This window comes from Triticum aestivum, chromosome 5D (assembly GCF_018294505.1).
Source record: "Triticum aestivum cultivar Chinese Spring chromosome 5D, IWGSC CS RefSeq v2.1, whole genome shotgun sequence".
NCBI lineage: Eukaryota > Viridiplantae > Streptophyta > Magnoliopsida > Poales > Poaceae > Triticum > Triticum aestivum.
This window is the reverse complement of record NC_057808.1, coordinates 121029221-121042059: the sequence shown is the minus strand read 5'-3', so window position 1 is coordinate 121042059 and position 12839 is coordinate 121029221. Positions and strand designations below refer to the sequence as shown.

Here is a 12839-nt window from a genome sequence, read left to right as displayed (position 1 = left end):
GTACCTCCGGAGAAGTAAAGAAAACAGGATATGCTGAAGGCCCAACACCCACCAGATCTAAATTCCAGTTCTGTGATATTTCTCTTTTGACTCAGAGAAGTCTCATATGTAAATTCTCTATTTCATCTCAGGTCGCATATCCTTATTGTGCTGCATGTTTTGGACGATGCTACCCCAACGGAGGAGCGCTGATCACAGAGTGCCCCAGCTTATTGGATGCTGTCAGCCAACTACCTATAAGATCAGGTTCTGGGATCAGCGGCACTGATCGAAAGCCGTCAGGAGACATCGAAAGAAGGCAGTCCGGAGGCATTGAAAGAAAGCAGTCGGAAGGCATTGAGAGAAGGCAGTCAGGAGGCATTGAAAGAAGGCAGTCGATCGAGAGTGCCGGGACTGCGGCCTCTGAGAACGGACTTGTAACCAATGGCCCCGAGCCAGAGGTGACCAGCGACGCAGGAACCGCAGCTGCCGGGACTGGTGCCCACATGCAGACCTATGCACCCGCAAACGCATAGCTTGAACCGCGTTGATGGAATCTGTCGAAGTTCTTGTTAAGTTGAGCCATTGCTGCAAGACTATGTTCATCGACAGTTTGGTTCATTATTTTGGTCGTGGTCTTACAGTGTACACAAGAGAGCGTTGGATGTTAATCTGTACAATACACAATTGGAAATTTAGCTGTTCATCTCTAGCCCATACGTAGATGTTGTAGACCGGAGATTGTTTCGGACTGACAATAAGTTGATAATATGAAGCAAGTGCTCTATGTTGTTGAATGCACATCTGGTAACGAAGGTCGAACTGGAAGCTGCCTACTTTTTTTTTAAACGGAGGCAAAAGATTTACCTTATCCACTCATTAAGCAGAAGAGAGTTGCCTGGTTAATTAATGAAAAACGGACTAAAACTGTCACAAACAGTGGAGTGCCACACGAGAAACCCCCATACACCTCAAGAAAAAGGGCTTCGTCAATGTGCACCACTGCGTCATCGGTCATCACCCTCCCTAAACTCCCAGCAAGCGACTCCGTTTTCGTCGAAGAGGAACATCGACCCTTGGCCTACTTTCCTAGCAACCTGTTTGGAACAACGCAATTCCGCATCTTCTTGAAGGAATGAATTTAATACAAGTAGGAGTAGTATAATTCAACAACCAGGTGCATACACGCAAACAAACAAACAAAGAGAATGAGATGGTAGTGCTAGAGTGCAAGCGAATGGAAGTCTGTCGGTTTGAAACTTTGAATTGATTGAATAAAGTAGAGCAGCCGGTGGCGGAAGAAAGGTAGGGAGGGGCGAGAAAGACGCATCTCGCCATCTTCCTCTGCTGGCGTGCGTGCGGCCCATGCCATGTGCGCACCTCATCTCTTTATCTTCCTTGACAAGTTGGCATCAAACAAACCATTAAAAAAGGTGCAGTAGGCGACTACAGGACTTGCCTAACATAACAGTGCTTTCCACCACCTGAATCCCACTGTTCAAGTCTTTTGTCCAGGAATTTCGTGCGGATTTTGCATCGTCAAGGGTTGAGCATAGCTTAGATGGTTAGGTTTTTTTTATGGAACCAATAGACCAGTGTTCAACCTTTCATACTTGAGATGTTCTCATCGACCAAGAGGCTTTCGTGATGGCTTCGTCAATTTTAAGATGTTGTGAACTTGTGTCGTCTCTCTCTCTCTGCAGGGGGCTCAATATCTCGAAAGTGCTCATAGGAGTAGAGTGCATGCGTGCGGGGTAGGTCTATGTGCGTGTATACGAGCATCTGCGATTGTACTGTGTTAAAAGATATGCATTACAAATCGTTCATTTTTAAAAGTGTGTGAAGTCAGGATCCCCATCCCTACCGCAAGCCTTTAGTTACAAGTTTATCGAGTTTGAATGTGCTTTCTGTTCATGAAGTTTTAATTTGAACTTCTGTCATTCTGAAGTTTGAATATATCTCTAGTTACATTATTCCATCCGTTACATGGAAAATCATGAAATCCATTTCCAACAATTTATGAGATGATGATGCAAGGGGACAGTTAGCAATTAAGGCAGTGGGTCCAACTCCCGGCTTGGCGACGGCCTTCCTCTTCCGGCTCCGGACCAATAAAACAAGAGGGAAGAAAAAGGATTGGGGCCTAGCGGAGCGCCGGCCTCCACCTTCCTTCCTTCCTTCTTCGTATCGCGCGCCATTTTGACCCATAGGCCCCTTCATTTACTCCTTTCTACCACTCTGCCACCGACTCCTCCCTCCCTTCCCCTTCCCGCCCACCACCCTCTCGCCGCCGACGCCGCCGCCGCCGACGCCGCCGGGGATGGGGGGAACGCACTTCGCCGACGACGACCTCGCCCACGAGGCCACCGGCGACGGAGATGTGGGCCGCCGCGACGTGGGCAAGATGGAGCACGGGTTAGGCAGCGCCCTCCCCCCTCCCCTCCCCTCCCCCCTTTTGATGCGATTCGTCCTTCCCGGGGATCGAATTTGCTCGATTCTGCGCGATTGCCCCGTCTTTCCGTGGCTTCTGCCGCGCCCGTTGCCGCGATTTCGCTCCTTTGCTTGGTCCGATTGGTTGGTTTATTGCTTCGTCTCGCGGGACATCGTGATCCATCTCTGGTCTGCGCAGGTGCGAGCATTATCGGCGGAGATGCAAGATCGTAGCGCCGTGCTGCAAGGAGGTGTTCCCCTGCCGCCATTGCCACAACGACGCCACGGTACGCTGCTAGTTATTGTTTTGCTCGCCACGGCCGCATAATTACCGTGCTCATCCATGTGGAAACGAACTCACCATGGCCGTGTAGTAATTAGCACCACCTGCTCCATGTACAGTTTCACTGGGATGCTAAACAATTATTGATTACTGCACTATCAACCTTGTTTTGTTTGTAACAAGCGCTAGAAGATGTAGAGTTAGTTTGTGCTTGAGAGGGAACTTAATCCCCCATAAAGGCCCCATCGTCCGTACTCCAAACAAGTCTAACATCGCAACCTCACAAGTTGAGTTGGTTCCTCGATAAAAGAATCACTATGGCTCTAAATTTTAATTAGTTTTGATCTTAATTTCGTTCATTTAATCCTTTTGGACAACTTGTTTGGTTGAAGTTATGCACGATAAGTCGTCGTGTGAGATTTCAATGACTGGTAAAATAAATCTTCAGGGTGCTGGCGAAATAAATCTATAAACATAAGTTAATCTTCTTTATAGATCAAAACTATAAATTAGCAAAATGGGAACTTGTCAGACTCATTGAGAACAGTTAGTTGCTCTTATTGGAATCTAAACATTTCCATTGGAAAAAATAAATAAAATAATTAGACCAAGGGGGAAGATGCCTCCCTGACTTATTCTTAAAGTGGTGCGATTTGCTCTTCCTCAGGGATCATATTTGTTCCGTGTAATTGCCCCATCTTTCTGTGGTGTCTGACGCGTTTCTTGGCGCGATTTCGCTCCTTTGCTTGGTCCTTTCTGTGGCGCTCTTGTTGGAGTTTAAACATCTTCCCTTGAAAAAAAAAGAATTAGACCAAGGGGGAAGACGTCTAACTTAAAGTGGGGCGAGTCCTCGAACCCGGGTGGGTGGGTGGGTTCACAACCATGTGTGCCCACCAAGGCACCCTGGGAGAGTTCTCTTTCCCTTTGAAAAATGGCAACTGTTAGATGTTGACAGTTTGCATAGAGCAGCTAACGAGCAACAAACTGCATTTATTGAATTTAACTAGTTTTGATGGCATTGTCTTCACTGTAGGCTTTTGGTGATCGGCATAATATATGTCGCCAGGATGTTGAAAAAGTACGCCTCGCAAGCCCTTTCTTTTTCTGTGCAATCAGTAGACCTCAGTAGGTTCATAAATTCTGAAGACTGGTTGTCCTTTTCTGCTACAGGTAGTGTGTGTACTCTGTGATACTGAACAACCGGTACGACTTAAATACCAGTACAAACTTTTTTACTTTGCAATCATGTCTCGTAGGATGTCATTATGCTCAAACTAAAACTCTTGTGTTGTTCAGGTGTCACAAGTGTGTGTAAGATGTGGAGTCAATATGGGAGAATACTTCTGTGATGTATGCAAGTTTTATGATGACGACGTATGTCTCAATTTTGTTTTCCGTGTTTATGTACTTAGTGTGGTTCGTATCAGCTGATGCATTATCTTTTGCTACAGACAGAGAAAGGGCAGTACCATTGCCATGATTGCGGCATATGCAGGTGAGCTCTAAACACTATCTTCACTTGTATCTTATCAAGCAAAGTCTTAACCCTGTTTCTATTCAAATCAACCAGGGTTGGCGGCAAGGAAAACTACTTCCACTGTGCAAAGTGTGGTATGCTATAATCATGCTGGCTTTGTGTTAACTGTTGTTCCAGACTCATGACAGTGCCATGATTGATTTGTGCCTTTGAGTAATCTGCATGATGCAGTAGCATAAATACTTTTTCCTGAAACTTTCCGTTCTCCCGCTGGAACTGGAAATCAACTTGTGTTCTTTTTGTAACTGCAATGGATCATGCCTTAATAATCATGGGAAACAGTTGACGATAATCTCATGAGCCTATTTGTGTACAATTTGTCCACTATCTAGTCCTAGTCATGTAATGTCTAGGTTATAGAAAATTTACCAATAAAGAAAGTGTTAGAGTTATAATATAGGTCATGTGCCCCTTTGTATTTATCCCGTTGTATAAGGGGTTTCCTGCATATGTTCCACACCTGTACATGTATATATATCGGCCTATGGCCTCATGGGAATACAAGTTGCTTATTCCTAACATGGTATTAGAGCTCTAGGGTTTCTTTTTCGCACGCCGCAACTCGTGCTCGATCCCGTCGTGACGGCCGCCGCTGCTCCGATCCGCTGCCCCGGCCGAAGCGTTCCCGCCCGAAGGCCTCCTCATCACAGCCGCCGTGTGGGCAGCTCCCTCTGGACGCCACAGCCGCTGTGCGGTTCCCTGCTTCCGTCCGCCCCGCACAGGACTCCCGCAAGTCCAGCCGCCGGCCTCGGTCTCCCGCCCGTCTCGGCGCCCCGCACAGGTCTCCCGCAAGTCTGCTGATTTTGGGGCCCCGGTCTCCCGCCTGCTCGCCGTGTGGTCCTCCGCTTCCGCCAGCCCCGCACAGGTCTCCCGCCTGCTCGATCCCGCCCGTCTCGGCGTCTGCTGATTTCGGGTCTCTCCTAAAAAAAATGTCTGCTGCATCGGGCTATGTTGCTGTCCCTCGCTGTCCGGTGATCTTCGATGGTACTAACTACACCGAGTTCGCTGGCTTCATGCGCATTCACATGCGTGGCATCCGTCTCTGGGGTGTTCTTTCTGGCGAGGTCTGCTGTCCGCCACGTCCGGTTCCTCCGGTGGCCCCTACTCCGCCGACTCCACTGGTTCTTCCTACGGATGCTAATCAGGCCGCCAAGGATGCGGCTAAGATTGCTGATGAGGCTGCTGATCGTGCCTATGATGAGAGGGTTTTGGCTTATGAGGAGGCTCTTCAGACGTATCATGGTGCTTTGTCTGTTTACACCCAGTGGCTTGACGATGATGCTCGTGCTGCAGCTGTTCTCACTGCTAGTGTTCTGCCTCAGTTTGCTTCTGAGTTTCTGGGTCTTCCTACTGTCTTCCAGATGTGGACCTGTCTTCGTCAGCGCTATGAGCCCTCTGGTGATGCCCTATACCTTTCTGTGGTTCGTCAGGAGCATGCTCTTCAGCAGGGTGACTCTACTGTTGATGACTTTTATGCACAGAGTTCTGCTATCTGGCGCCAGCTTGATTCTCTCCGCAGTGCTGGTTGTCGTACTTGCCCCTGCTGCCAGGCTATCCAGGCCGATTTCGAGTTTCATCGCGTCTACGAGTTCCTGTCTCGGCTCCGTAAGGAGTTTGAGCCCCGGCGTGCTCAGTTGTTTGCTCGTGGCCGTATTTCTCTCATGGAGGCGCTTTCAGAGATTCGTGCTGAGGAGACTCGCCTACGTGGTGCTGGTTTGCTGGAGGTGCCCTCTGTGCTCGCTACTCGGGCTTCTTCCACTCCACCTGCTGCACCGCCCCATTCTCGCTCGAGTGCTCCGCCGCTCTTGCCCACTCCTTCTGGAGGCTCAGGTCGCCCCCGTCCACACTGTGACTACTGCAACAATGGTCATATTGAGTCCCAGTGCTACACAAAGCGGAAACACCTGCGCAAGGCGCGATCCTCCTCCTCAGGGACTTCATCTCCCTCGCCAGCTTCAGCCATTGCTTTGACTGAGCAGGATATTCTGAGACTTAAGCGTCTGCTCGCGGCTTCAGGTTCTTCCTCGACGGGTACTGCTGGTTCTGTGACTGATGCTTCTCGCACTGAGCACCCGCCCTCTACACAGTCAGGTACATCCCCATGGGTTCTGGACTCTGGAGCTTCTTTTCATATGTCTTCTCATTCTTCCGCTTTGTCCTCTCTTCGATCCCTGGATTCTCCTGTTCATGTCTTCACTGCTGATGGTACTCCACTTTCTGTTGCTAGTAGAGGCCATCTTTCCACTCCTTATTCTGTTCTTGATGTTGCTCATGTTCCTCGACTTACCATGAATCTGTTTTCTGCTGGTCAACTTACTGATTCTGGTTGTCGTGTCATCCTTGATGTTGACTCTTGTTCTGTCCAGGATCGTCGCACGCACACTCTGGTTGGGGCTGGCCCTCGCCGCCGTGATTCTCAGGGTCTTTGGGAGTTGGACTGGCTTCATGTTCCTTCCGCTGCCACCACCATCGCCAGTCCCTCCGCTGCTGTCGCCTCTGTTACTGGTTCCTTCAAGCAGTGGCATCATCGACTTGGTCATCTGTGTGGTTCTCGGTTATCGTCTTTAGTTCGTCGAGGTCTTCTGGGGTCTGTCTCAGGAGATGTCTCTTTAGAGTGTCAGGGTTGTCGTCTTGGCAAGCAGATTCAGTTACCATATTCACATAGTGAGTCAGTGTCTAAGCGTCCTTTCGATTTAGTCCATTCTGATGTATGGGGTCCGGCTCCTTTCGCTTCGAAAGGTGGTCATAAATACTATATTATTTTCATCGATGATTTTTCTCGTTACACATGGCTTTATTTCATGACTTCACGTAGTGAGGTGTTGTCTATTTATAAGCGTTTTGCTGCCATGGTTCATACTCAGTTCTCTTCACCCATTCGTGTTTTTCGTGCTGACTCCGCTGGCGAGTATATCTCTAAGATGTTGCGTGGTGTTCTTGCTGAGCAGGGTACTCTTGCCCAGTTCTCTTGTCCTGGTGCTCATGCTCAGAATGGCGTGTCTGAGCGCAAGCATCGTCACCTTCTTGAGACGGCTCGTGCTATGATGATCGCCGCCTCTCTTCCGCCTCATTTTTGGGCCGAGGCTATCTCCACTTCTGCCTATCTCATCAACCTTCAGCCGTCCGCTGCTTTGCAGGGTGGTGTTCCTTTTGAGCGTCTTTTTGATCGTTCTCCCGATTATTCGATGCTTCGCTTGTTTGGTTGTGTTTGCTATGTTCTTCTTGCCCCTCGCGAACGCACCAAACTGACCGCTCAGTCTGTTGAGTGTGTCTTCTTAGGCTACAGTGATGAGCATAAGGGCTATCGTTGTTGGGATCCTATCGGTCGTCGGATGCGTATCTCTCGAGACGTGACTTTTGATGAGTCTCTTCCTTTCTACCCACGCCCATCTTCCTCGTTTTTTTCAGTGGAGGATATCTCTTTCCTCACTTTTCCTGACTCACCTATCACCCCCGTCGCGCCTGTACCTATTCGTTCCACTCCCTCTGCTTCTCCACCCCTCGTCGATTCGCCGCCACCATCTTCCCCGGTCTCCTCACCTAGCATGTCACCGGATTCTACACCTTCACCTCCGGTGACTTCTTCGTCGCCACCCCCCGATTCTACCTTGGCGATTCCTCCTTCTCTTGTTCCATCTTTTCCTCAGCATTACACTCGTCGTTCACGACCTGTGGATGCTTCCTTGGATGAGTCGTCCTCTTCCTCTCAGCCTACTTATGGCTTGCGTTCTCGTCCTCGTCCGCCTATTGATCGCTTTGGCTTTCCCACCGCTGGTGCTGCTGTTCTTGAGCCGACTTCTTACCGTCAGGCTGTTGTTCATCCTGAATGGCAGTTTGCGATGGCAGAGGAGATTGCTGCTCTTGAACGCACTGGTACTTGGGATCTTGTTTCTCTTCCTCCCGGAGTCCGTCCCATCACTTGTAAGTGGGTCTACAAGGTTAAGACTCGCTCCGATGGTTCTCTTGAGCGTCACAAAGCTCGTCTCGCGGCTCGTGGTTTTCAGCAGGAGCATGGTCGTGATTATGACGAGACTTTTGCTCCTGTGGCCCATATGACCACTATTCGTACACTTCTTGCCGTTGCCTCTGCACGCCACTGGTCTATATCTCAGCTTGATGTTAAGAATGCCTTTCTTAATGGTGAGCCGCGTGAGGAGGTGTACATGCAGCCACCACCTGGGTATTCTGTTCCTGATGGCATGGTGTGTCGTCTTCGTCGCTCTCTCTATGGCCTTAAGCAAGCCCCTCGCGCCTGGTTTGAGCGTTTTGCCTCTGTGGTCACTACTGCTGGTTTTTCAGCAAGTGCTCATGATCCAGCGTTGTTTATTCACCTTTCTCCTCGTGGTCGGACTCTTCTTCTTCTCTATGTTGATGATATGGTCATCACTGGGGATGACCCTGAGTATATTGCCTTTGTAAAGGCCCGTCTTAGTGAGCAGTTTCTTATGTCTGATCTTGGACCTCTTCGCTACTTTCTTGGGATTGAAGTCTCTTCTACCTCTGATGGCTTTTTTATATCCCAGGAAAAGTATATCCAGGATCTTCTTGCTCGTGCTGCTCTTACTGACGAGCGCATTGTTGAGACTCCTATGGAGCTCAATGTTCACCTCCGTGCTACTGATGGTGATCCTCTCCCTGACCCGACGCGTTATCGTCATCTTGTTGGCAGTCTTGTCTATCTAGCTGTCACTCGTCCGGACATCTCTTATCCGGTTCATATTCTGAGTCAGTTTGTCTCTGCTCCCACATCGGTTCACTATAGTCATCTCCTTCGTGTTCTCCGATATCTTCGGGGCACGATCTCTCACCGTTTATTCTTTCCTAGCTCCAGTTCTTTACAGCTTCAGGCCTATGCGGATGCTACGTGGGCTAGTGATCCTTCTGATCGCCGTTCACTTTCTGCTTACTGTGTTTTTCTTGGCGGTTCTCTCATTGCCTGGAAGACGAAGAAACAGATTGCAGTTTCCCGTTCGAGTGCTGAGGCTGAGTTGCGAGCCATGGCTCTTTTGACGGCCGAGGTGACTTGGTTACGGTGGTTACTTCAGGATTTTGGTGTTTCTGTCACTACACCGACTCTGCTCTTATCTGACAGTACATGTGCTATTAGCATTGCGCGCGATCCTGTGAAGCATGAGCTCACCAAGCATATTGGTGTTGATGCTTTCTATGTGCGCGCTGCTGTGCAGGATCAGGTTATTGCTCTTCAGTATGTGCCTTCCGAGTTACAGTTGGCGGATTTCCTGACGAAGGCCCAGACTAGAGTACAACATGGCTTTTATCTCTCCAAACTCAGTGTTGTTCCTCCACCATGAGTTTGAGGGGGGGTGTTAGAGTTATAATATAGGTCATGTACCCCTTTGTATTTATCCCGTTGTATAAGGGGTTTCCTGCATATGTTCCACACCTGTACATGTATATATATCGGCCTATGGCCTCATGGGAATACAAGTTGCTTATTCCTAACAGAAAGATCCCTGTGTAAATTAAAAAGTTATCTTTGTTCACTTGTATTTTAAATCTGCCGACGATGCATATGATGTGCAGGATGAATTCTTGTCTCAATATGTTCAATTTCGTGACTATTTGTTCTGCAATAAATAGGGTCATGTTATGCTGTTGCGTTGCGTGATAACCATCAGTGTGTGGAGGATTCAATGAGACAGAACTGCCCAATCTGTTATGAGGTAACATCAGGAACTTGTACTGTTTCACTTATTGGAACTATTGAGATGTTAATAGTGAAAATTTCTGCGCAGTATCTATTTGATTCATTAAAAGGAACAAGAGTTCTAAACTGTGGACACACGATGCACATGGACTGTTTCGCTGAGATGGTGGACCATAATAAGTAAATCCTTCCACTTGCGTTAACATGGAGATATATGTTTACACAGTTATTCCTTTTTTTTTAAATCTCTCCGATGTTGTTGCTTCTGTTGTAACTATTTATTGGCTTCTGATGCTGCAGATACACTTGTCCAATATGCTCCAAGACAGCTCTTGACATGACAGTTCACTGGGGCATGTTGGATCAAGAGGTATAACGTTTATTTTCTAAATGTCAGACATGTGCATTACAACAATCACTCAACAAATATTCATTGTATTCTGACTTTGTGATGCATTGATGCTCTGGACAGCTCTTAATATTTAGATATATTTTGGAGCTTGCTTCAATAATGAGTTGCTTTTCCTTTTGTAGATTGAAGCAACAATTATGCCTCCTGTATATCGTTACAAGGTATTCTCTTGTGACTGAACTATTTAGTCCAACCAGACATAGCTTACATTGCCAAACTGGTTTGTGCTAGTGCACGAGCCAACGTTATGTTGCTCGTTGATATATACTACATTCAAAACCATCTTCACTAGCCATACTTTCAGAATCACCTGGAAACCATTTTCTGCCACTTATTTTATTGACAATTTAGCTTTCTCACAGAAAATGAGCATCCAATGGTGGAAGTTCTGTTATATTGTGTTTTTGATCTATCTGAACCTTTTAAGATATGAGACGACCATTGTCATGCCAACTGTCACACATTAGTGATATACTCCCTCCGTTCCTAAATATAAGATGTTTTAGATAATTCCAATGTAGACTACTACACGGATTGAAATGGGTGAACATACACATTAAAATGGGTCTAGATGCATGTGAATCAGAAGAATGCTAAAACATCTACTCCCTCCGTTCCTGAATGTAAGTCTTTGTAGAGATTGTCCTAGGGACTACATACGGATGTATATGGCCATATTTTAGAGTGTAGATTCATTCATTTTGCTCCGTATGTAGTCCCCATTGAAATCTCTACAAAGACTTATATTTAGGAACGGAGGAAGTAATATTTAGGAACAGAGGGAGTATTTTTGTGTGGATATAGTTGTTGAGTCAGGCTAACAGTGGTTTGTCCTTGTGCTAAATCTTCCAGGTTTGGGTTCTTTGCAATGACTGCAACAAAGTCTCAGAAGTGGACTTCCACGTGATTGGCCATAAGTGCAGCCATTGCAACTCATACAACACTCGATCGACGTCGCGGCCTGCAGATTTATCAGGAAGCAGTTCTCCGTCGACAACAGACTCATCTTAAGACAACCTCCTGTAGAGAATACATCATACTGGTGTATCACCTGGTCTGTGCAACCAATGCCAGAACCATACACATAGAAGAAGAAGCATTGTTTCGCGGCATTGCCCGTCTAGTGCCAGCCCCATCCCTGGGCCTTCGCCGCTTTACCATTCTACCAAGATTCAATTCATCTCTTGAATCGTCAGCTACTAGTGTATTGCTGTGAACAGCGTTGCTTGATTACCTGGAGATCTGTCTTAAATCTGTAATACAGACCATTACTCTGTGTATCACCGTGGATGAAGCCCAGCACATGCTATATTCCCCAGGAGTTGAATTCTGACCTACTGTAATCCATGGGAATTGTGTGTACGCTGCTGTTGTCAGGTCCCTGATTGTATCATCCTCACAATTTGAGAGAAGTTTATTAGATTTTTACACCAAATTTTTTGAGCGTGCTGTGTTGAGGTTTGGTTTTCATCACTCTTCTAGTACAAACTGAGGTCAGTTGGCTAAACCGTACCTTACCTGCAACTGGTATGCATCTTGTATTCCCACTGCCATGCTTGTCATTTTTCATCCTCCGTGACAACAAAAGCCATGCATCGCTCTCCTTGGGTTGTAATTTCAAGGAAAAAATCATGCAAAATAGGATTCTCTCAAGGTGAAGGTGAAGATGAAAGGGTGATGATTCAATTGAGTGATGATAGACACAGCTATTATCAGCAGGCATCAGTTTCTGTCCATGTCCAAAACTGGAATCTAAATCCTTAAAAAAACTGGGTAGGATGTCGTTCAAGGATAGAGGATTGAATGTGATATGTTAGGATCTGATGAGACTGCACACTTACTGCACATGGATGATATTGGTTGTTGTTAGGGTTCCAGGTAATCAACAAGCTAGCTAGGCATATCAAACAATAAAGAGCCAAGGAACAAGATCCTCTTAGGTGTCGGCACCTCAAGGCTGGCATATGTGCATCAGCAATGTACAGTGGCTAGGTTAGGTCTTCGTGATCCACATGTCAATTTGCCAAAGAATCAGAATCAAGTACACACAGTACTGTTCAAATGTACTACTAGGCGCTTCCACACCTCTCCAGTAGCATTTCAAAAGTATTTGCTATATCTCTGGCATATTCAGTTGTACATAAAATGTAGCGGTGCTCTTTCTGTCAGCGTGCTACACATATACTTGAGAATTTATCCTTTTTCGGCAATGTCGGGTGCGTACTAAATTGATCTGAAGAGCTGCGCTACACATTCTTCTTGCAGGAGCCAAGGCTAGCCCTTGAGAGGGTGAGGAGCCAAGAATTGATGATGAACCATAAGATCCTTGAGGAGCTAGCTATGGAGATTGCCACTACATAACACTAGCCTTTTCTTTCCAGGTGAAGAGCATCAAGGCAAATCTAGAGGATAAAGGATATCTCTATCAAGACATATATTCCATTCTTAAGTGCCCGGATGTTTGCGTCATGCGTTAAAACTGCAGTTTTTTGTTTTGTTTTGAAAATAACACCCTGGTAATATATATCTG

The 12839-nt window shown here is 46.9% G+C and overlaps 2 protein-coding genes across 2 annotated transcripts in view; both read left to right on the top strand.

The window, feature by feature from the left end:
* LOC123119821 (conserved oligomeric Golgi complex subunit 8) overlaps positions 1-780 on the top strand; it is a 4842-nt gene extending 4062 nt beyond the window's left edge. Inside the window, exon 12 of the mRNA XM_044539755.1 lies at positions 132-780. Within this exon, the coding sequence (XP_044395690.1) occupies positions 132-515 (384 nt within the window). The 3' untranslated portion in view covers positions 516-780. The remainder of the gene's footprint in view (positions 1-131) is intronic.
* A 1329-nt stretch (positions 781-2109) lies between these two features.
* Positions 2110-11744, top strand: LOC123119820 (E3 ubiquitin-protein ligase MIEL1). The gene is made up of 12 exons (XM_044539754.1): positions 2110-2394; positions 2609-2696; positions 3726-3770; positions 3863-3895; positions 3989-4066; positions 4144-4187; positions 4263-4303; positions 9831-9913; positions 9986-10077; positions 10198-10267; positions 10432-10470; positions 11162-11744. The coding sequence occupies exons 1-12, from the start codon at positions 2300-2302 to the stop codon at positions 11318-11320; spliced, it is 867 nt and encodes a 288-aa protein (XP_044395689.1). The 5' UTR covers positions 2110-2299; the 3' UTR covers positions 11321-11744.
* Positions 11745-12839: the final 1095 nt, after the last annotated feature.

Bases quoted from the DNA above. Each gene is read 5' to 3' on its own strand.
- LOC123119820 (XM_044539754.1), top strand. From the start codon at position 2,300: ATGGGGGGAACGCACTTCGCCGACGACGACCTCGCCCACGAGGCCACC. The intron at 4,067-4,143 runs GTATGTCTCAAT...CTTTTGCTACAG, and splicing joins GCAAGTTTTATGATGACGAC to ACAGAGAAAGGGCAGTACCA. The intron at 10,078-10,197 runs GTAAATCCTTCC...CTGATGCTGCAG, and splicing joins GAGATGGTGGACCATAATAA to ATACACTTGTCCAATATGCT.